The sequence below is a fragment of the Myiozetetes cayanensis genome, unplaced genomic scaffold (assembly GCF_022539395.1).
Source record: "Myiozetetes cayanensis isolate MyiCay16 unplaced genomic scaffold, myiCay2020 scf5-8, whole genome shotgun sequence".
Lineage (NCBI taxonomy): Eukaryota > Metazoa > Chordata > Aves > Passeriformes > Tyrannidae > Myiozetetes > Myiozetetes cayanensis.
The window spans coordinates 101,213,548-101,237,572 of record NW_026087742.1 but is presented as its reverse complement, the minus strand read 5'-3'; the positions used below and the strand labels follow the sequence as shown (position 1 = coordinate 101,237,572).

The following is a 24,025-nucleotide window of genomic DNA, read 5'->3' as shown; positions in this document are numbered from 1 at the left end:
GTTTTGTTGTTGAGATCTTAATGTTTTGAACAAATTATAATGCAGACAGCATTTTCTCTGGTTTTACCAGGATGACTTTAAGGCCAAATGAAGTGAATTGAAACTTTTGTTTAGTTGTCATTCCTCTGTCTTGCTTGTATCTGTTTTCTGGGCAAGCTAGCTGGGAATATTGTGTTTCAGTAACCACACGTGTTTAGATTGTATAAAGACTCTAGTATGAAACCAGGCCTAAAAATCAACTTAGCAGTCCTCAAATTATGACACCATTTATCACATACAAGCTTTACATTCATTTGAGTGTTGCATAGGTGGTTCCAATGTGAAAACTGTTTATTCAATGGAAGGTAGCTTAAAGCTATGAGCTAAAGAAGCATTATAGCATATAATCCAATTTTAGATGAGTAAATGATTTAACTTATCAAGAATTGCAGATATGTTCTGCCTTTCGAGTTAGTTTTTTAGGAGAATTGTTCAGGCTCAGTTGTGAGGGAACTTGTCAGTTCCTGGCAGATTCTGGTACTATTTGCTTTATGGAAAAAATTCCAATTTGCTCTGTTATGTCTATTTTTCTGTAGAACTGTGCCAGACATATAACTGCTAAAGATGCAGAAAAAAATGTCCACTATGTCTGTTATCTTACTCATTACTTTAAAACATTTATTTGGAAAGCACAGAAAGAAAAAGGATATTTTTTGTGTTTTTTGGTTTGTCTTTTAACTGGAAAGTAGTTGATTATAAGGAAAGATTATCTGGAATGAGAATCTTTTCAACCAAACCTTTGTTCTACTTAGTAAGGTAGTTCATCTAAGCGTACTTGATTGTTGTTTGTGCTTTTTATTCACTTTAATGAAGCATAATAAAGTAGATCTTCTGATTTATGTTTTTCAATATGATACACATACTTGCTAAAATAATTGTATTTTTTCTTCACTCCTAGGCATTCTTTGGTTTTTATGGCTATTAATGTTTTTGTTTTAATGGGGTAGGGAGAAGAAACCAGTTATTCTTTTTTTTTTTTTTTTTTGTCTGTGATCTGGTGAAAGAATGACAAGATTCTCAAAAATAATAAAGTATCTCCTCAATAAATGAGCTGGAACAGAGGATGCTGTTTTAGAATGAGAAAAAGAGCAGACCTGAAGAGAAAGCTAAGGTGCTTGTGCTGGGGAAGTTCCACTGGACCAAGGACTATGTGGAACAACCTTATGAACTACTGTGCCAGAACTTGCATGTCGTTAAATCCTAGAAGTTTATCTCTAATATCCCCCTGTATGATTCTGCAGGCCAGTCACTCAGAGTGGAAATGCACGCTTTCTGTACCACAGGCAACCATGTTCATTCCTTCTTGGCTGCTTTTATTTTGGCCAAGTCTAAAATAGAGGGAATGAGGCATTAATAAAACAGACATTATATGCTTCTCCTCTTATTGTGTATTACAGACTGAAAGTAGGGCTGTTTGTTTGTTTGTTACTCAGGGTTCCAGATGAATGCATCATCTTGGCCAACATTTCTCTTAAGAACTCTCAATGGAGCCGAAATGGCACCTGCAGCATTCTTTAAGAAGGTAAGAAGAAAGGCATTTCTAGTAAACAATTTCCTATCAGTTGGTCCATGGTTACATTTTTTAGTGAGGATGCCAAGATATTACCGTGTTTTCTGCATTGCAGACAGGAAAGGCAAGACTATTATTTAAAATTACTTTGGACTGGATTGACAAGCTACAGAGCTAGACAGAAAGCAATCTGCTACTAGTCCATTGAGATGGGTATTTCTTTTCCTGAGCTGAGACTTCAAAGTATGGTGTGTTATTTAGGAATATTGTGTTTGCTCATTTTTTGTCTCACAGATTTTAGATACAATGCATATCACATTTCTTAGCGGCATTGTACTTGTGATTGTGCACAGGAGTTAAAAAAAAATAATGGGGAATGAGAGCTGTTGAAATACTTCCAGTGGTACTTGGAAAGGTTTTGTTAAACCTTTTCATTGGGCACATACTCGTCATTTAAAATGTAGCGAGAAAGTAGTTGAAAATAGCAGAAAAAGCTGTTCAGTTTTTTAAACATGACTCTCAAGTAAGTTACCATGAAACAGGAAAATCTATATAAAAACAACAGTAGTATTAAAATGACTCATTGGTTCAATTTTTTGTTGAGGTGATAAAACCCTGCTGTCACACTGAGTGTCTCAATTTTGGATACTGAGAGTGATATTGACAACTATGTCAGCAAATCAAACAGTTGGGTTCAGACCTTCAATCACATCACTTGGCGTTAATTTCATATAATTATAATTTTTTTAGATAAGATTATATGAATTTTCTGAGGTGTGATGAGCCATACTTCTCTGGGCTAGCACATTTGAGATGGGTTTGAATAAAAAGGTTCTTGAGGTGGTGATTGGTGTTCCATTGGATCACAGCTCCTGCTGTGGAGGCACACATATGCTGGTCACATAGGCTTGATTTTTGTTTTTCTTTTGTCCATTTGGAATTGGTCTAAGGCCAACTGAGTTAGCAGATGCCTATAAATAATGTCCAATGCTAATGAATTTTTCATGGATTAATTGAGAGGTAAAGCTTTTACCAGACAGTTATCAGTCCCCAGAAATATCCATGCTCTGCAAACCTCCTATTCTTTATTAGCATGTAATCATTTCATTTTATTGTCTTTGCTGTCTTGCTGCCCAGACATAATGTATTGGGTGCAAACAATTGCTTATGTAAATACTTTTAGCGGGGTCTCTCTGTCATGGAGAATTTTACTAATTATCCCAGCTATCTTTGTGGGAATAGAACCTAGATTTTTATAATACAGAAGAGCAAAGGCAAAATTGCAATATGTATAAGTTTCTTTGGATGTCTGCTATAACTTTTTGAAAATAGTGAGTATAAATGAGTAAGGATGGTGAGGAAAAATAAAAGGTTTTTGTTTTCTTTTGGTTTTTTTCTTTTTTTAAGAGACCATGGAAATACAGGTATTCTGCCACTCTTATTTTTGTAGGAACCACCAAAACCTGTGCCAAACTGCTTTAAAGTTGGAATGAAACTTGAAGCTATAGACAGAAAGAACCCATACTTGATTTGCCCAGCAACCATTGGAGATGTTAAAGGAGATGAAGTTTTTGTTACATTTGATGGCTGGAGAGGAGCATTTGACTATTGGTGCAGATGTGATTCTCGAGATATTTTCCCAGTCGGATGGTGTAGCTTGACAGGAGATGCATTACAACCACCAGGGAATGATGGTAAGATGACTAATAATATTGCTTAATTATTTTTCTCCTCAATTACAGCAGACTTTTAAAAACCAGCTGGCTGTATGCAGATAACACTGAAGATTTGATTTGTGAGTAGCTGATGAGGATGAAATGTTGTTGAATTTTCTTTATGTACTGTAAAGCTAATAGGAATTGCTGGGAAACAATTTTTGCCTGTTCATAGTAAATTTGGGAACATGCTTTATGTAATACTATCAGGGGGACTTCTGATGATCTCTAATTTTTGTGTGCTTGTGAAAAATCTTGGATTTAGACTAGATTTGCTGTTTGTGTTATTGATAAACACCCTGATTTGATGATACTAATATATTGGCTGCCACAGCACTTTATATTAAGCTAACTGCTGAGAAAGTAAAGTAGTCTGTGCTTCTGTAATGATTGAAGGTCTAAGCTATGTATTTATTGTTTCTTCCTTCATATTCACAAAATTCTGCCTTGAAGCTGCCTATTCCGAATGCTTTGTCATCCTCTTGCCTTTAAGGATGTTTGTCGATTGGGTGATAGTGTCCCTGTAACTGATGGCCACTGTGTTTTATAACATACAGCTGTCTACCTTTGAAGGAAGGGAGATAGCATCAAGAGGGATATCCTTGAATGTAATCCTTTCGCTACTCTGGGGACCACTTGTCAGGTTTCTGTAATGTAAGGCTTTTCTGTCAAACTGAGCCTTTTCTATCCTCATCCCATAAAATTTATCAGGAAGAGAGATTTTTAAAGAGGGGAAACATAATTAATTACTTTAATATCATTAGCCAGAATAATTTGTTTTCAGTGGGAATTTTCACAGCTGGTGTTGGGTGAGTAAGGAACTAGTACACTGGTGTCACAGAACTCCCACTGGAAGTACCAAAAGAATAGAAATAGAAAGGCAAGAAATTAGTCATGTTTTCTACCCTTTCCATCCCCTGTTGTTATTCTCAGTCTTTTGCCAGCAGATCAAGAACTGTATGGAAAATCTAACTGAAAGTAGTTAAGGGTACCTCTGCATCCTTGCCCTCACCTGCCTGTCTGTAGTTATTGCCAATAGTTATAGTACCTGGAATTGAGTTTAGTCCATTTTGGCTGATTTTAACAAGGGAGCAAGTCTGTGTGTAGCTGTACTGTCCAGGATGATCTGCTGGTACAAACCTGCAGTGAGAAGGAAAGGCAAAGTCAGGTGAGGATGATCTACGTTGATCAGAAATCATCTAGTAGGTACCAAGCTGACCTCAGTCCTAATGTTGCAGTACTCCCAAGTGTCTTTCTCAGCTTCTGCAGAGGGTTGACCTTGTCTTGAGAGACCATGAATGAGTTGTCTTCTTATGGTAAGTTAATTATTTATTTAACATGTGGGTGACTGTGCACTAGAACAGATTGTCCAGAAAGGTTGTGGAGTCTCCCTCCCTGGAGATGTTCAAGAGCCATCCTGTGCCATGTGCTCTAGGATGACCCTGCTTGAGCAGGGAGCTTGAACCAAATGACCCACTGTGGTCCCTTCCAACCTTACCCATGCTGTGATGCACAAAAGTGGCTGTGTAAATAAGTGGCATAGAATTTTTAGAAGGTTTTTTTGTAACAGTTCAGATTGCTCAGTCCAATTTCATCTTCTGAAAAGTATTATTAAATTGTTTAGTCTACTCCAGTTTCACTACTGAGAAGCCAACGATACTTTGAGGTAGTATGTACGGAATTTTTCTTGCCTGATTAGTGCTTGATAGAGCTTGAAGAATTGTTTGACAATTAGTTAGTAAAGCTGATTATGTAATCTAGTTGTTCAGACAAAAGAAAATATTTGAGTATATTCAGATTTGCTGAAGACTTTAAATACCTACCCAAGTAGGATACTATTGCTTTGTTATGAAAAACAAAAACACTTCAGGCATAAATAAAACCTGAAGCAAGATGCTTAGACTTTTAGTGAAAACTGAGAAATTTGGATATGTGATAGAAACTGAGTGCAGAGAGGTGCAGGCCAGAGATTTTTTATTTTTGATCCTAAAAGTGAGTACAAAGTTAACTGTGGTTCTATTGAAATTGTGTGCTCTTTTTGCACCAATCTGATCCTAAGTAATTTGTTATTTCTGTTTTACTTTGTGTGCTTATTTTTTGTGCTGTTTGTGTATGTTATATAGACTTGTCAAATTTATATAGCTAGATGAAATATTGTTTGCTCTCAGGTTTTGTTTTCACTGTTATTTGATTGCTTTTGAGCCACTGAAGAACTGTAATGATAGTCCTTTATTGAGATGTAAGTAATATCTTCAAGAAGAGTGTAATCAAGTCATTTCAATTCAGTAATATGATAATTTTGTCAGGATTCTTCATTAAGTCACATTAACAATGACTACTCCTGTTAAGGAAGAAAGTATGACAGATACTATATTGCAGGGATTCGTTTGGAATATTACAGTATAATTCTGGTCTGGAATTTTTTCTTTCAGGTTACTTTAGTATTTCTGCCTTAAATTTCCTTAATACAAAGTGAAAAATAATTGACTGAGAGTGGCTTAAATTTCAGAGTGAATATGAGAAATATTCTTGATTTTTGTAACTACCTTTCCTGAAGGCGTTTAAATGTGTTAAATCACTACTTAAAGAGCTTAAAAAAATACGAAAGCCTCAGATATTAGTGAACAAGCAAAGCCAATATCCTGCAATCTAAGTATGAATGCAATAAAGGATGCTTTAAATTTCATCCATACCTAGGACCACAATTTCCTGCCATGAGATGTATTTTGGGGTCTAATTTAGCCTTTAGAAAGAGAGATGAAATGCAGCAAGAGGGACAATATGAAAATTAGGAAAGATTTTATTTTAGCTGGTTACTGTCTTAGCCTTTTAGGATGCCCAGAGAGAATGTAGGACCTCTGCCATGGGAGGTGTTTAAACACCGGCTTCTTGGATGTGGGCAAGTGTATTCAGACCAGATTACATGATATATTTGCTCTTCATAGCTGTATCTTCTCTAACTCTCATTGGTATTAGGCAGATGAGCTCATGAACTAAGACACAGTTAAAAGAAGATAATGTAGAGAAGGTAGTTGAGAAGTTATTTTAGACCGACTCTCGATAGCATTCAGGCCTTAATCTTTGTGTTTTATGTTTTGTCTTTGGCCCTTATCAGAAGACGGGACTTAAGTGGACCTGTCTGGATGTCAGAGTATGTCTACAGTGGTATGAAATGTAGCATTCGGTATTTGTACTGTCAGAAGCTGTGCCTAGCTAATATTGTAGTTTGTTTCACTAGACATATCTCTGATAGTAGTAATTTGTTGTGTATGGTTTGAATTCAATGCTTGATATTGGCTTGACCTACTGCCTCAAGTTTAATATTTTAAGGATGCAGTAGATTATTTTCTCTTTGTCTCTTGGTCACTTACGTGCTTTTAGAGATGACTTGTCACCCATAAACATTGTTGTGAACTATAGCAGGTGAAAGAGTTTGACATGATAATGTCTATGCTGGACCAGTCTGAAGGACCATCTGTTCTAGCAGGCTTTCTTCAGCACTGGCTGAAGGAGAGAATACTGTTCCTAGTATCTGTCCCTCTATAACTCAGCATCTTCCAAACCCAGAATAATGCTTTTATGCTGCCTACCTCCTAGAGGAGTTTGATCTAATCTGTTCAATTGTATATTGGAATTATCTGAACTTCTGGCACTTATCCTGCAGTAAGGAGTTCTCTACTTGAGTGTATGTTCTATGGAAAAAGGAGGTATTACTGTTTCTTGCTGGTAATTTGTTGTCCTTGGTTTCTGGTACTGTAATAGCTTCTTGTACTTCCACTACTTGTACAGGAAGATTTTGCTTTTGTAGTTCCAGGATTAGTTTTATTCTCCTGGTCACTCTTGTTCTTGTTTGCTTTTCATCTATGGCATTTTTGAGCCACTGGAACCAGAAATGCACAACGTATTGAAACTTAGGGGCATAGTGGTAGCTTCTGTTGTATTTTCTGTTCCTTCCATAATTACTTGTGAATTGGTATTTGCAGTTTTTTGGACCATTACTGAGCAATGAACTGATATGATGTACTTCCTTGAGTGCGTATGAATGCAAGAAACCCTTGTCTTGTTGCTTTAGTGTTACCTTCTGTGTTTGGTCATTCTGAAATTCTGTCATCTCTTGGTTCCATAATAACTTCTGCTTTTGATATGCTTTAAGAAGGCTTTTAGAGTTTTATATCTTTTGCGTGTTTTTTTTTTATTCACTCTTTTTCTAAGCCAAATGTACTGTACTCTTCTATTTAACCAGAATAGATTGTAATTTTTACTTTGCTCAGTTGAATAATAGAAAGCTATGCCTAAGAATATTCTTGTGTTGCTCTGTAGATAATTGTGTCTGAGGCTTATGATTGAAGTAGGCGGCAGATAACTCGAGATTTTCAGAACAATTTCTATTTGCTGTTTCTGTATAAATTTATTTTATTGTTTAATTATTGTATGCAAATGATAGTTACTTAGGCAACCCACCATTTTTATTTATAATAGAAGTAAACCTTTTTCCATAAAAGAGAAAAAACAAAAGAACAACTGGGGACAAATCACGTGGGAAATGATAAGTAGTTTCACCTGCAAAGACTGATTTCAGTATGAAGTAGTATCCATCATTTAGATGTGAGCAGCATATGGAGAGGGATCAGTTTCTATATATTCATGATCCCCATGGCCTTATGAAGATGGATCTTTGAAGGATGATGGTGATGCAAGAACTCATATAGGAGGAACTGCTCTCTGTGCTCTACAGGAGAAAATTTGGGGGACCAAAGGAAGACGATGAAGTAATTAAAAAAACTCAAATGTGATACACTAACTTTTATCCTTAGTCATATTCCTTCTTTCACTCTCTGTCTCCCTCTCTTCCACATCCTGTGTTCCCTCATTGCTTTTCTCCCAGTTCAGTGCATTTATTGTCTGTGAGAGCAATCTTCTTTCATTACGCTAATCAGCCTGTGATGCTAAAGGTCGTCTTCAAAAGCTATCTGCAGCAATAAGAACAGCAGAGGCTCAAGCAGAGATTTAAAAGTATCTTATTTGTCTATTTTATGCTTGTTTAGTTTAGTTTTATTTAATTTTCAGTCATATTCTCAATGCTTACTTTGGTAGATTTTACCAAGCTAGATACTGGAGGTGGTCTTCTGTGTTACTGATGAAATTATGTGAAAACAGCTGTGCTATATCTTCAGCTGAGTTGCACACAATTGTGCAACATCAGTATAAACTTAAGCACTGCCCTGTTTGCCGATGAAACAAAAGAAGTGCTAAAACTTCAGACAGAGCTAGTTAGGTCTGTGAAAAGACTACTTGTTTAGAGTAGGCAAAAAAATCAGGTAAGCATGGTAATTAAGTTTCATTAAAGAAAAAAAAGGTGAAATGGTACAATTCCATACTGCTGGAGGTTTCATTTTTCTCTCAGTGCAGTCAACTTCTCTTCATGAGCAGGGCACAGTAGTTAAATCAGACACATACAGTAAGCAGATTTGTGCTGTCTTCAGAATTGTACATGAAAAATTCCTCAGTGCTTCAGGCTAAAATCTGATTTGCCACATTCTCTCAAATGTTAAGCTTTTTTATTTGGTATTAATGTTTCTTGACATCCTGCAGCAAGGCCTGGATAGTGCTGCTACAGCACAGTAATCACTTAAGAAAAAATAAAGGTTTTGCCTTTCCCAAAGCTGTGACCTTACTGTACGTCTGGATCACTCACCATCTTACCATGTTTATTTATAAGGTAGTTGTAATTTTCTTGTAAATTGGAAGTACTCCAACACATGTATTTTTGATTGCTACATGGAATTTTTTTTTTTTATTTACACTTGTTCAGGTCTTATGGACACTGCAGGTATTTCAGTATACTCAGAGCAGAAAGTTGTACTACTGTACAGACCTCCTACCTGCAGCTCGAGTAATACAAGGCCCTACTTACATGGAGACTAAACAGTAAAGAGTTACTAACTTAGTTGTGCCAAACCACAGCAAGTGGTTGTGAGTGGATTTTTTCCAAATCTGTGTTAGTGCATATAAGCTATGTCCAGAGTATCAGTGCTGTCATTCAGATACTGAGACAAAACAAGTTGTGGCATTGCAGTATCCATGCTGTACTTCTTTTTTTGTTCCTCTGAAGCTTGTTGCATTTTACTGTTTCAGGCCCACCTTTCATACTGCTTGTGCTGTTTGGGAAATGATAATGGCAAAACCAGGGTAGAATCAGTACTGATGGGGTAAAAAATCAGGTTGTTAAATCTGTACCTGAGTGTAGGCTTGGGCTTTGCTGGTCTTATTGCTAGATTCATCATCAGCACACTTAAACTCTCTTCAGGTAACTCAAGTTTGTGCTACTTTGATAGTTTATGAAGTATTTAGTAGTTCTCTTCCTTGTTTTCCTTCTCAGATTTTTATCAAACAAAATACAGGTGGTTTGTTTATGTTTTTGGTTTTTGGTTGTTTGTTTGTTTTCTTGGGTTTGGTTTGGTTTGGGTTTTTTTGCTAATGTGGTTGCAATGGCAGTGCTTGTTGACCGGTTAGACTAGGAAGGTCTTGGTTTCTGGGCACTGACTTGAGAGATCTTTGCAGGAGTCTTTCTTTTGTTTTGCTTGTACCCCCTACTCCCACACATCCCCTGCCCCAGCTGAGCTATTAAAAGTTGGGTTTTTTGAAAGTGATGTGTGTTAATTTGGCTAGCAGTGGGTTTTAATGCACCCTATATGGTATTTTCACGGGTCAGTTATGTAGGGGCTGTCTTGCCTATCTCTTGAAAGTGTGGGAGACTAGGGCTAGGGGTGAGGGACTGAAGGGGCTACAATGCTGCTGGGAAAGTCATGAGGAGAGAAATGCTTTTCCTTTCCTCCAGTTTTGTCTTGCGCTGCTTGGAGCCCTCCATTTCACCTTTCAGGGTTGTGAAAGGCAGAAAATTCGTGCAGAAAATAGCAAGAGTTTTTTTTCTTTCTTTTATTATACTGGTAATAGAGACTAAAATCTAAAAAGAAGAAAATTGCCAGTTGTAGTGTCCATGTCTTGCCAAGGTGGATGCTGGAGTTTCCAAGTGCAGTGTTGCTTTTTAGATAGCAAAATAATTACTTTTAACTGATTTTGTATCATAGCAACATATCAATTAGTATTTTGCAGCTACCTCTTAATCAGAAGTAATCCAAACACAGATAGAAAGAGGTGGAATGTATTACAGATATTTATGCTTTTGTATGGCTCTCTTGTTGAATTGAGACATAAGGACATAAATTTTTATAATCCTTGGCAGTAAGCTGTTTTGAAAAATTGCTAATCTTTTCCACTTCCTTTGCCAGTTGTCAAAACTATCATGATAATAACTTACTGTATTAAAGAAGGTTAATTTTATAGTTAAAATTCCAGGCTAGAACTCGGGAGATATGTTTCCATTACTTTTGCTGTGGAATGCTCACATGGATTTAGGGTAAGTTGCTTAATCTCTTTGCCTCATTTTCTTCAGCTGTAGATGAGAGAAGGACCTAGTTTTTATATTCTCAGAAGAACATTGGATTTGCGTATCAGTGGAGGCATAGGAACAATACTGCAGTACAAGTAGAATAATTTCTGTCCTGAAAGAAAACCTAGTTTAAACAGTGAACTACTGTTTTTACTGTCCTAATTGGCACCTTCACCTCAGGTAGCAATGCTGTGTTTACAGAATGTACAGCAAAGAGAGTTCCTATATTCCTTCGTGTAATTTCACTTCAGCTTTTTTAAGTCTTGTCATGTAATTGCTGTTCTGTGACACTAACTGAACAGTAGATTTATAATGTTTAAATATTACAAATCTGAACCTTTTTTCCCCTGCTTTCCATAAAAACATGGAGTGAAACTGTCACTGTGGATTATTTGAGGGAATTTTAGTAATTAGAATTGCATGAGAATTCAGGCTTCTGAGCTGTCATCTGTTCCGTTCCCTTCCCAAGTACTGGAGGTTTTAGTAGCTTCAGATTTCACAGTTGCCTTAAATATCTGACTTATTCTGGCAAGAGATCTTGGAGATAATATTCTGGGGTCAAATTTTGCAGTCCTGCCTGTGTCTGGGCAGTTTTTCTGCTTCTGCAAAGTAGAATTTGGCCCTCATGTGAAGTCTAATCTTTCATGTCCTTCTTATGCAAATGAGCTTGGTTGACTGCAGTGGATCTGCTTGTTCTAACTAGGGCTGAGTTGTGGCCACGCATCTTTAGTCTGTGAGTTCCAAGATACAGCATTTGGGGTTTCTCTTATGTACACTGGATACAAAGTTGGTAGGTGTTGGCATTCTCACAGAATCATTTGGGAGGAAAAAAAGGAGAATGTTTTGAAAGAGAAGTGATTGGAAGTATGAAAGCTGTTTGTGAGTTGCATGAAGGTAGTCACTCATAGCCCACACAAACACGGCAGTATAACTATAGCTCTGTGAACTTTGAAAATGATGTTTTAGTTGCTAACATTACTATGGTGAAGTATGTCTGTACAGTGGGGTCTATTGGTTCTTGAGAGTGCCACTACAGGTTTTGGGTGTAAATACGATACTTGGGAAGGAAAGCCATGCATCTCGCTCCTGAAACTGGAGCAGTGGATATTTGTGTAGGAGAGCAACATGACACAAACGCTTGATTTTGTTTGTGCAAATGAGAAGGCCTTTGTGATGCAAAGCAGCATCCTGAAAAGGCAAATGTGCTTTTTGGTTGTAAATATCCCAACTAAATACTGCAGTAATTGCAAGCAGAGCTTGGCATTTTTCCTCTCTATTCTCTTCATCGTTATATTTTAACAAGTTCTCATGAGACTATTAAAACGTCTTAGTTTTTGGAACATGTGGCCATGTGGGGATAACTCTGTCTACAGATGCAGTGGGTTGGCAGCTTGATTTTGCATGTCTTTTCATTTCCCTCCAGATCCTGTGACCCGGTGTAACCTTTGGTCTCCCTCTGAAGGCCGGGGTGAAGGAAGTATGAGCAGGTGACTGATGATCACTGTCAATACAGCCTGCAGACAATATGGGAATTACTTTAGCAGTCTCCCACTCCCTTGTGCTCCCCCCATCCTCTCTTAAATCAACAAATGCAAATAGCAGCCTCCTCATTTGCTGCTGTCTCCAGGAGGCTGCCCAGGCAGCATGGGCTTTGTTGCAGTCCTGCCTATGGAAAAAAGCAGCTTCGGCCCTAGGCAGAAGGAAAAATACCAATGGGACCTGATCCCCCCCTTAATGGTTAATGCTGCTAATATTTGCTCCTCTGGCGCACACAGGTAGGAAGATGCTGAGATAAGGTAGTACTTTATGTGTGTGGTTCAGTAGCGCAACCTGAAGTGGTTGCAGCTGATTGCATTGTTACTCTTTGTCCAGTAAATGTTCTTCTGGAAGGGAATAGGGATTGTCCAGTATCCCAAAACTCATACCTCTGGTCCTAGAACCCGTTTACTTGAAAGCAGCCGCGTATTTAGCATTATCTGTGTCTTTACTATGCGAGAAGAGGAATGCATTTGCTAGATTTCAGCCCAGGCAGAGGCACAAAGAATTTGTTAAACATTTCTTTACAAGGTCATGATTGTTTTGTTAAATGCATAGTTGTGTGGCAAAATAACTGCATTTTATATTGTTGTGAGCATAATACAGGGCATAATATGTATTACTGGATTGTACAGCATACAGTTGATATTGTTTTGCTTTCCAGACATACAGCTTAACATGAGTTGCCTTTCAGCAATTCAGGGACATAAGAGTAATGCTATGCCAGCATTTGGTTAAAATTCTGTTCATCTTATTTTAAGCTGTCATTGCATATGAAAATACATTTTGGCATACATAAATAAAAAGAAAGTGATCGCTTTGCACATCCAGAAGGTGGTCCTTCTCAGATACCTAGGGAATATCCCGTCTATATTTGATGTATTAGGTCTGCAACCAGCTATAATGAAGAGATTTCTTCTGAACTGCCATTTAGGAATATTAGATTAGTAACCGAATCAGGCAAATAGCAATGTATGTAAATGTTCCTACAGCTCTAGAAATGTATGTCAGGAGTACTTGTATTTTATAAGACGTCTGGGCACAGTGTGTATTTCATCTTACTGTGACATTTTCTATTGCAAATACTTAATAACCGTTAACTCCTGAGTAAAAATACAGAGTTAAAGTAACAGTTGTAAGGCTAGGTGCTGGACTGTTGAGTATCACTCAGAGAGCTAGACATTAAAACTGTTACTAAGTCTTTATATACGTTATTTTATTAAGATCTCATTTCAAATTCATCTTTGTGTTTTATTTTTTGTTTTACTTTGTTACCGGAAAGCCTCAGCATACTGATCTCTTCAGAGAAGAAATATTCCAAAATCACAAAACTCCAGAAGTAGCAGTACCCTGTGCTCCGCTTCCAGTCTGCATTAGTGCTTTGGGTCAGACACTGGTGACTGATGTAGTTAAAGCTTGCTTGAACCCTAATTTGCAATACGTCTAAGTTACATCACATTAGGTTCATAGTATTTAAGGTCATAGTAAATCACTTGAGTTTCCCTGTCAGCAAGATGCAAAAGGCTTTGGTAGGAGCAGGTTCATACTAGAAAACTGTCTAATTATTAAGTGTAAAGGCTTAAATATGTTGCATGTTTCTTTGTCATACTTCTCAACAAGGGTGGTTTGTTGTCACAAAATTTCCTATTTTCATCTTCTACTTACCTGTTCCACAACTTGTAACATCTGTCTGCCTGCCAGCAAGCAGGTCAACAAAATGGAATATTTGTTGGCCTTCTGGACTTAGTGTTCGGGTTTTTTTGGCCACAGGTGCCGCTATAGCATGGTGCAGTATGTCTTTTCAGTGAGGATATGTCCTTATATGTAGGTTCTGTTTGGCATCCTTTTGGTGTTTTAATCTGTTTGTTGGGTAGAAAATAGATAAAATCAAATCATCATTATTTCAGAGAAGAGTGAATTGGATGGAAAAGACTCTTAATTAGGCAGTTCAATTCAGTGAAATCTGATCACATCCTGCAACTTCACGCCAGATTACAATGCAGTCATATCATATACATATTGGATCATATCCAAGTGGGTGTCTATTGGGATCTTATATTGAATTTGGATTGGAATGGGAGATTCACCTGTTTCATGGGAGAAAACCACTTTAATGTAAAGAATGAATAAAAATGATACTTTGTGTTTGATTTTTGGAAGTCCTTCTTCCAAATGGTTCAAGGCAGAAATATCTGGTTATAATTATGTGAACTTAACTTTCTAAACTGGCATCTCAGAGAAACACTCATTATTGACTTTTTACCTGTCATCAGTTTTTCTTGTCAGTGGGCTGATTTTCTTTGCTGCACAGAATTGTTTTGTAGCGCTCTAGAAGTTGTTGGCATGTCTTGTAATTGTGGAAACTGCTCTTAGAGGAAAAGGGATGTATTATAGGCTGTATAATTTGTGGCCTTCTTGATGAATGACACTTTATAAATATCATAATTAAATTATGGGAAGCATTTATAAGGTGAGTGGATTAATTATTTTTTTTTCCCCAGTTTTTATTTGAATGTTTTTCTCTTAGGAAAGTTTCCTCTAAAAAACGGGTACAAAGAGTTCTCTCTGTGGCTTCAATAGAGTTACACAGTTTCATGCCAACCACTTAAGTTCAAAATACAAAGTATATTTATTTTATAATGTAAATTGTGCAGTACACTTTTCTTTTTTTAAGCCTTTGTTAGAAAAGTTGCTTTCCATTGTTCATTTTGAGGTTTTCCCCCCCTTCCCTTTTGTTTTTGTTTTTCCTCAGTTTCCATTACAAAGAGCAGTGCAAAAATCCAATCTTCCCCTTCCAAAGTGACCCGGCGTTCAATGCAGTCTCCACAGAAATCTGCTCCAGTACCAGCACAGCGAGGCAGGAAACCAGGCCGGGGCAAACCCCCTGGACAGTCTGCAGTTCCTAAGAAGGGCCGGTCTCCTAAAAATATTCCCCTGACAAAAAGCACCTCTCATACTGAAAATCTTAAAACAAGGAAAAAAAGTTTAAAACCTGGAAAAAAGGTTAGTCCTTATCTACTACTTTACTTTATATTGCAAAATTTTGGAGTGAGGTTTTTTTATAATCATTATTAAATTCTCTGTCTTCTCTTAAGCCTTCAGGGCTTTACTGTTTTCAGCAATTGATTACAAGAAAAAATCTGGAATAGCTATCCTGGAATATTTCAGTGTAAGAGTCTGTGGATTATTTTATTCCCAAACAAGATTAGTAATTTATTTATGGGTGAGTAGTTGGTGTTGAAAAATACTATTCTGGAATAACCATTCCCAGTAAAATTACAAGAGCCAGGAAAGCCTTTAAGCTTTTTAGTCTGAGTTAGTTTGGTACTGATCCATATATATAGCATGTGTATTTTGTTTTGTTTTGTTTTGGGTTTAGAAACCAAAGAATTAAGAACAGTGAGGGCTTTGTTGCATAATTTAGGCTTCTTAAAGCATACAACTGAATTTGCCAAATGAATCTCATGGATACCCCCTAATCCAAGAGATACTACTAGCATGAAGCACATAGCTCTTTCAGGCAAAGCATTTCTCTAGATGTGCGCCTAATTCTGCCCTGACCTGAAAGACAGGATGCCTTTCTGCCTTTCTCCCTGCCAACCTGAGTCAGATCTGGAGTGTCGGTAGCTGCCTCCAGCTTCACCTCCAGTGGAGCTGTTTGATCAGGTGCACACTGGCACTGCTGTACCCTCACCCCACTTCCCACTCCCACGTGACACCAGCACTGGTGGGTAAACTGTCTGAGTGAGATAGTTCCAGGAGCTCAGCTGGTAGACACCTAGCACAGCATCCATCCCTCTTATTTCCTTCTTTGTCTACTCCACCCCAGAAAAGCACAAGTGGTACAGCTGCTGCAAGGAAGAATGGGATCACAGCAGGGCAGATTTCGGGCAATTTGGATTGCTGTGGAAGTACAATCTATTTTCTGAGGCTTGCTCATGCACAGCAGGCTGTCAAAGAGGAGTAGCAATCCTGCAGTGGCTTTCCTCAGGCAATTTACTCCTTCCTCCTTTGCATTAGCACTAGTGGGGAGGTGGAAGACATTGTTTTTTCTGGTTTTTGTTTGGTTGGTTGGTTTTGGTTTTTTTTTGGTGTGTGTTCATTACCCACCCACCCTGCCGCACCAAAGATTCAAAAAGTAGAAGTTTTGGGGCTTTTCACCTTCAATCTGTATCAGTGTGGGCTGTGGGATCTATTGCTAGTGATGTGTGGAAAGGGGTGAAGTAATGGCACAGGTGGGAATTCTCCCTTCAGTGACAGTGCTGATCAGTGTAAAGTGTTAGTGAAGTAACATTATTAGAGCATTACCAGAACTCTCTAGTATAAAACTGGAAGCAGCACTTTGTTGAAATGATGACCACAAGATAAGAAATGATCTTGGGGACCAGAAATCGAAAACTGAGCACTGTCTTCTGTGCTGCCTGCCCCTCCCAGTTGGACATCCAAACTGGTAGGCAACTGATGGGATTGGTCTCCAGTTTTGTTTATCTCTTACTTGGTGTATAAAAGTGCACAGAGACACAGATCAAAGTGGAGAAAGGTGCTCTCATCCAGCCTTAGCTAGTGGGTGGGGTGTTCTCCACAAGTCTGGGGAGGTTTTAAAGTACAGCATTGAACACAGGACTGTCAAATCTTAAGGCCTTACTCAGGTATGGCGGGATGCTCACTTTCATGTATGAGTTTTGTTCTCTCATTAAAAAGAAGTTGAGAGGCTTTATCTGTCTTTTGAAACAATAGTTGGGAGGTATCTTAGAATAGAAACCTTAGAAGAGGCTTCTGGGCCTCTTTAGTTTAGAAACACTGGATGTCTGAAAGTGTCTGTTTGGAGCACTGCATTTGACACCTGGTCTGTGTGAGGTACTTGAGGGGAACTGATGGAGAATGGGGGTTACTGCTGACACTCCCTGTCTTGGGGCAGTGCATAGTGAAATCTGTGCACTGCTGATTTCCTCTGTGGGACCAGGCAACAGAGTTAGTTTTGCAAAATCTAAGTTTGATGTATCTAATTTGGGAGTTTTACTACATTAACTTTTGCATTAAAAGCTTGAAAAATTAGCTCCTTTTGAGAATTCACAGAAGGTTGTTATTGCTTTGGTACATGGCTAAATTGCCAAGATGTTATACATATGTACAAGCTTTTCTTTGGACTATTACACCTGTTAGCATAAGGGCAAAAGGGGAAATGGAGCTTTGTGGGAATTGTGCACAGACGAGGTGTATCTGACATGGAGTGCCATACAACCTCACAGGACATATGCAAATGGTATGTGCCTAGAGATTTGAAAATGCTTTTTTTCTTTTTTTTCTTCTTTCTTTTTCTTTCCTTCTTTTTCTTTCTTTCTTTTTCTTTCCTTCTTTTTCTTTCCTTCTTTTTCTTTCCTTCTTTTTCTTTCCTTCTTTTTCTTTCCTTCTTTCTTTTCTTTCTTTTCTTTCTTTCTTTTTCTTTTCTTTCCTTTTTCTTTCCTTCTTTTTCTTTCTTTCTTTTTCTTTCTTTCTTTTTCTTTCTTTCTTTTTCTTTCTTTCTTTTTCTTTCTTTCTTTTTCTTTCTTTCTTTTTCTTTCTTTCTTTTTCTTTCTTTCTTTTTCTTTCTTTCTTTTTCTTTCTTTCTTTTTCCTTCTTTCTTTTTCCTTCTTTCTTTTTCCTTCTTTCTTTTTCCTTCTTTCTTTTTCCTTCTTTCCTTCTTTCTTTCCTTCTTTCCTTCTTTTTCTTTTCCTTCTCTTTTTCTTTCCTTCTTTTCTTTTTCCTTTCTTTCTTTTTTCCTTCTTTCTTTTTCCTTCTTTTTCTTTCCTTCTTTCTCTTTCCTTCTTTTTCTTTCCTTCTTTTTCTTTCCTTCTTTTTCTTTCCTTCTTTTTCTTTCCTTCTTTTTCTTTCCTTCTTTTTCTTTCCTTCTTTTTCTTTCCTTCTTTTTCTTTCCTTCTTTTTCTTTCCTTCTTTCTCTTTCCTTCTTTCTCTTCCTTCTTCTTTTTCCTTCTTTCTTTTTCCTTCTTTCTTTTTCCTTCTTTCTTTTTCCTTCTTTCTCTTTCCTTCTTTCTCTTTCCTTCTTTCTTTTTCTTTCTTTCTCTTTCTTTCTTTCTCTTTCTTTCTTTCTCTTTCTTTCTTTCTCTTTCTTTCTTTCTTTTTCTTTCTTTCTCTTTCTTTCTTTCTTTTTCTTTCTTTCTTTTTCTTTCTTTCTTTTTCTTTCTTTCTTTTCCCCAAAGACTGATCAAAAAAAACTCCTCCAGATTTTAGACTGAATAATTGTGCTTCAAGTGTGAGCTGACTGTGTGGTAGTTCAAAACCTCTGTGTTTAGGGAGATTGGTCTATGCCTGTTACTCTGTAGAGTTGTTTGAATTTCTTTGCTCTTCTAGGCTTGTTGTGCTGCAATGTTTATCATTGTGCAGATATTAACTTTTATTGTACAGCTAGGAATGTTGAGCTCTTGCGTCATTTTTCTCCTTTATTTAAATTTTTTCCTAAGCTTTCCAGCAAGCATGAGATGCATGCTGGATTTTGTTTTCCATTTGTTTCTCACAGTTTGCACTGTGTGTTTTTACTCTGTCATAATGAAGAAGAAACCTCTTTACATCTCTTTCATTATATTTTAAAAGTACATTTCACATAACAGTGCAGAGAATTCCTTTCAGAATTTCTTGAGGAAACACCTCGGTCTGAGTGTGCGTAACAGCCCTAAATTCAACCCCACAAAAAAGGAGTTTTTAAGTGTCAGGGTAAAGCCAGTGAAGTTGGCCCAGTGGTACCAGACTGTGAGCAATGCTCTGTGCATGCAGACAGGACTGGCAAGAGCCAGCCAGCGACAGCCAGACCAAGGAAACGTGCTGAGCCCTGCTGGGAACATGGCCCACCTTGTGAAACACAATGGCTTTGGGCTCACAGCTCACTGCTTCTCAGTGTGGGACACAAACTGAGAGCCTCAGCTGAGCAAGCGTAACGTGCTGTTTACTTCAGAGGGAGAAGGTAGGAAATGTCCGGCTGGCTGCACCACACTTGTGTGTTAGTGCGGAGAGCGGATGGTTCCTCTTAGTTTAGTTTTGTATTTTGTTTTCATGGCTACATTTTTCCCCATTACCTCATCATTCTCCTTGACTTGACCACCCATAATTTCCAGTGTGGTGACGGACAACTGCTGCCCTTGCTCCAGGGGCCTTCAGGAATATTAGATTTCAGATTAAAAGCTCAGTCTTCCCCAAGTCCCTTTTAGTTCTCTGTATTAAGGATAGAGAGAGACCTTTCTGTCACCCAGGGTTAAGATTCCTGGCAATTCCTGACATGTAATACATCACTACTTGGTTCTGCGTCTAACCCTCATCTCATCTCATTCACAATGCAGTGCCAAACCTTGGCAGTCTATTCCTTATGTTCATGGTGATTCCACCAGTGCCATATTGTCAAGCACTTTCTCCAGTGAAACCTATCCTCTCTGAACCGTAAGGGGACCAGAATTTTTCTTTAAAGTGCCCTGGATTTCAGGAGGAAGTTAATTTATTCTTTACAGATGTTGTGAAGAAGTTAAGCACTGCTTTTTTTAGGAAAGTATATATTTTGATTGCTTTCTACATTGTTTTTAATACATTATTTGGAAAATATGCTGCTTTTAAAAGTGTGGAGGATGAAAACTGCTAAATAGAAGAGGGTTTATCCTCCCTTAGGGACTTGACTGAATTTTTACTATTTATCAGTTTTAACAGTAAACCCTTATCACATGACCACAAGTCTCTGCTGCCATCAGCAGTGTCAAGACCTTAAATAATATCTTATATTCTTAATATTTACTAGGTGAGAGAATGAGAATTTAATCTGTTCTCATGTGAGAATAAGTAGTGACAGGAGAAGTGATCAACTCCAATTTATTCTTTCTTTAATTTCCATGTATTTTCATAGTATGTCAAAACACATTAAAAAGGTCTTCCTTGTGCGCATCTCTTTTCTAAACCCCAGTCCAAACCAAATTACAACAAAATTCTCCTTTTCTCAGGTGGAAAAGATAATGCACACTGACCAATTTTGAAATCTCTATGCTGCAAACTGTGGTTGTCTTTCATATGATAAACTTCAAATAAGTTTGGTTTGGGAAAGGGAAAGGTTTTGGCAGCAACATGACTGGGTTGTAATGACAAGTTTATTTGATATCTTGCATGAAGCACCAGTTCCTCAAAGTGGTTATTTGAGAATTCCAACTCCTTCAGAACAAGCTGAGGGAAAATAGATGTGCACCTTGATGTTGATGTTCAGATGTGACTCAGGTTTTTTATGACAATATATATACAGCCCAACTAACTTACTTGAACTGTGATAAACCCAGGTGATTGGAAGGGCATGGACAGGGAAGTAATCCAAAACACCTCTTCCATGCTTTGTAACACTTAAAGTCCATGAATTTGTATAGAAGGCTTGCTATTTTCCCACTTTTTAGATAAAGGTAGGTTTCTTTTATAAGTTGTTTATCTTCTACTGCGTTACTAAAGTAGCTGTAAATGCAAACTGGCAGTTTCTGGTCTTCTTTTCCTGAACTTTACCTTCTCTGCTATGTGTGATACCTGTGTAATAAGGAACCACACAGATCCATTAAGATGGTAACTGATAGCAGAAAGGTTTTGCAGACTCCTTAAAAAGCATTAAACATTTTGACTTTGTTTTTTTTCTCTAAACAGAAAAAAATCTTGCCAGAACAACCAACTCCTGCATCTCCTTCTCCTCAATCATCTCCTGAGGAGAACAATGGCACTACACAGATATATAAAGATGGAATTAGTTTGTCTGGTGCGACTGCAGCAGTTATATCCACAGGTAAAAGACAAAGAAAAAAATGTTTGAAATGGCTTCCATGTCAAGGAAAATAATAGTGTCATTTTATGGCAAATGTGCTGCAAACTTATTACTGTAAATCATTTTCCAGCTGCCTTATTTTTTAAAGATATTTGTAGGAACCAGAGTTCGTTTACAGAACTAGTATTTTGATTCCTGCATTACAGCAGTAAGTGCTGGGGAACAGGGGCTTTTGATAGATCTGCTAGACCTGGCATTTCATTCCTGTCTGAAGAAGGAAACTGTACAGTTCTTTCATGTCTGTCCCACTGCCTAATGTATGAAAGGGGAATAGATGTAACTATGATATTCTGATATCATGCAGGCTGTACTGTAATATAACCAAATGGAGATTTTATCTCTGTATAGCTGTACATGAAAAGAAACAACTCTGTTAAAACCCAGTAAAGGCAATCAGAGGGAATACATTCCTCTTTCCTCATGTTTGCCTTTTTTTTTCCTTTTAAATGTAATGAAATGCATCTTGAAAAGAGTTGGCAGAAAAGAAATAAGTTAGTAAATGAACTAACCCATTGAGGAACTGGTAACTCTGTAGTAAAACAATTTGTGTGTTGTCATCTGAAATATCAGAACTTTCTAAAAACTCCATAAATTATGCTAATTTTGTTTGGATGCCTTTTTACATTCAAAACCTGTTTTTACAATTGGAGTTGTCAGGCTCTTCTCACTCCCAATTTCAGTCGTGGATGAGGGGAAAACATGTACTTTTTTCTTAAGAAAATAAACCTTTTGGAAGGCAGTTGTTGTTGAACTCAGACAGAAGATGCTATAGAAACTATTTTTGTTGATTTGTAGCTTTGATTATTTGTACAAATACGTTTCCTCCAATTTGCAGACATCAGAGAGTAAACAGATGCATGAGGACTCTTGTGGAAATTACTTCAATTTTAAAAGTCCAGGTTTTTATCTAAGTACAAGTCATACTACAATTCAGAAAATGTCAGTCTTTTGTGTAATAGAATGTTTAGATTGTTTAATCACCACAGAGGCACATTTCTGTCTTTATTAAGCTATAATAAGGTCTTGGGTACATTTTTTGTCATGTGATAGTGAGGGTGAACAAGAAAAAAAATTATCAGTTACATCTTTTTCCCATGTTTTTCTGGCTTGACAGTCTCCTTGGAAGACAATTTCACGTTGTCTCTTTAAAAAGTAATTTCAAAAGTCCTACATGGTTGTTTTGTGCTCAGGTTTAAACCACCTTACAGTGTTTCTAGAGAAGTGTTTATTTTATTTAGCAGAGAAGGCCATGTTGCAATGTGGAAATCATATGTGAGGAGTTTGGATCTTCTGAAGGTCCAGGCCTTCAGTAACCACTGTGTGTGTATGATGGCCCTGTGTGCCTGTATATGTTAGTGCCACGTGGGTGCTTCAGAATGAGCATCATTCTGGGTGGGTGGGTATGTAACATAGGGTTCTCTTTGTTGTGGCTTCTTAAACAGAAGAAAATGTAGGCAGTAACTTGGTAAGACCAGCTTTTTAGAATTCTATCTTGGTAGTTTAGAGTACCTGCCAGTAATTTGTACTTTATTGGAACGAGTGTATGAGCAGAGATAGTCAAAATACAAGTCTTGTTACATTAGTGAGGTAGAGAAGGGCTTCAGAGAACAGGAAGAAAAAGTGGGTTTAGGACTGAGGCAGGAGAAGCTTGGTAGAAGAGCACTTTATACGTGCTCTGAAAGTACATGTGCACATTCAGTTTCTTGAGTTGACCGGCACATCTTTTCCTCAAGATTAAAACTAAAATGACACTTTGCAATTCTAACTTGGAAACACGTCTTGGTTTCTTGACAGTAAATGTGGCTTGTACCTTTTCAGTGTGTGTTTATGTCAACAAACATGGAAATTCTGGGCCTCACCTGGATAAGAAGAAGGTTCAGCAGCTTCCAGACCACTTTGGACCAGGTCCTGTCAATGTGGTGCTTCAGCAGGCTGTACAGGCTTGTGTGGATTGTGCCTATCAAGCCAAAACAGTCTTTGGATTTCTGAAATCTGGCCATCATGGAGGGGAAATGATAACTGGTATGTGAAGATGCTTGGTTTCTTCTGTTTCTTCACTTGGTTGTGAACTTGACATAGGGCAGAAGAACTGAAGTCGCTGCAATGAATTTATATCACTTTTGTAACTATGTCAACACAAGCAAGAACATATACTTGTGAACTCCTTTACCATGGGTGGTGAGTGATTTGTCTCACTCTGGGTTCAGAGTGATTTGAACAATTCTTTAAATTAGAATTTAACAATAGCGATGTTAAATTCCATATGCATAGTACAGTTAGGTACTTATACTAAGCAGAGCTTGTGCACCTCATTTAGCAGCAGTAGCAAAACATTTGTCAAGTAAACTCAGTACAAGTGAAATAATCTGCTTTATTAATTCAAATCATTTGCATAATCTTATCCATACTTGGTGTTTGTGTTCTTAATGCATTAACCGAGTGGGTGACAAGTCTCAAACTAATCTGTTTAGCTTCCAGGCAAGTGATTCCATATGTTAAAGTTGCTGCTGCTTCCCTTACCCCCTTCCCGAGAACTGTAGCAGGATCTTCATCCACCTGTGTCCCCTGTTATGGAACAGGTTTATTTCTATTACATTTTGGTGGCAGGTCTGTAGATAAATTATCTTTATATCTCAAACTGAATAACTGCTCTTGACATTTTTTTCCTTCTAGGCTAGGAAATATTCCATATAGCAGTTAGCACATCAATTCATAATTCCAACACTGGTGATAAAAAGACTTTGTATTACTCTAATCTCTTTAGATTAACACCAGATGTGAAAGATGATTAGTGGAATAGAGATTAAATTAAATACTCATAAAGATGTTGCTGCGTAACAGTATTTAAAGAGCAGCACTCCAACCTGTGTACAGCAGAACTACAGTAATCTTGCTTAGACATCCCCATGAGTTTGTTCACAAAATGGATGCTGCTTCTCAGCTGTGTAGGA

General features: G+C 37.6%; 1 protein-coding gene across 10 annotated transcripts in view; it reads left to right on the top strand.

Moving 5' to 3' along the window:
• Nucleotides 1–24,025, top strand: part of SCML2 (Scm polycomb group protein like 2) — a 71,387-nt gene that overhangs the window by 31,875 nt on the left and 15,487 nt on the right. For all 10 annotated transcript variants that reach the window (XM_050332546.1, XM_050332541.1, XM_050332540.1 and 7 more), the window contains 5 exons: nucleotides 1,473–1,561; nucleotides 3,000–3,243; nucleotides 15,003–15,253; nucleotides 20,900–21,035; nucleotides 22,893–23,096. In XM_050332546.1, the coding sequence (XP_050188503.1) occupies nucleotides 1,473–1,561; nucleotides 3,000–3,243; nucleotides 15,003–15,253; nucleotides 20,900–21,035; nucleotides 22,893–23,096 (924 nt within the window). The remainder of the gene's footprint in view (nucleotides 1–1,472; nucleotides 1,562–2,999; nucleotides 3,244–15,002; nucleotides 15,254–20,899; nucleotides 21,036–22,892; nucleotides 23,097–24,025) is intronic.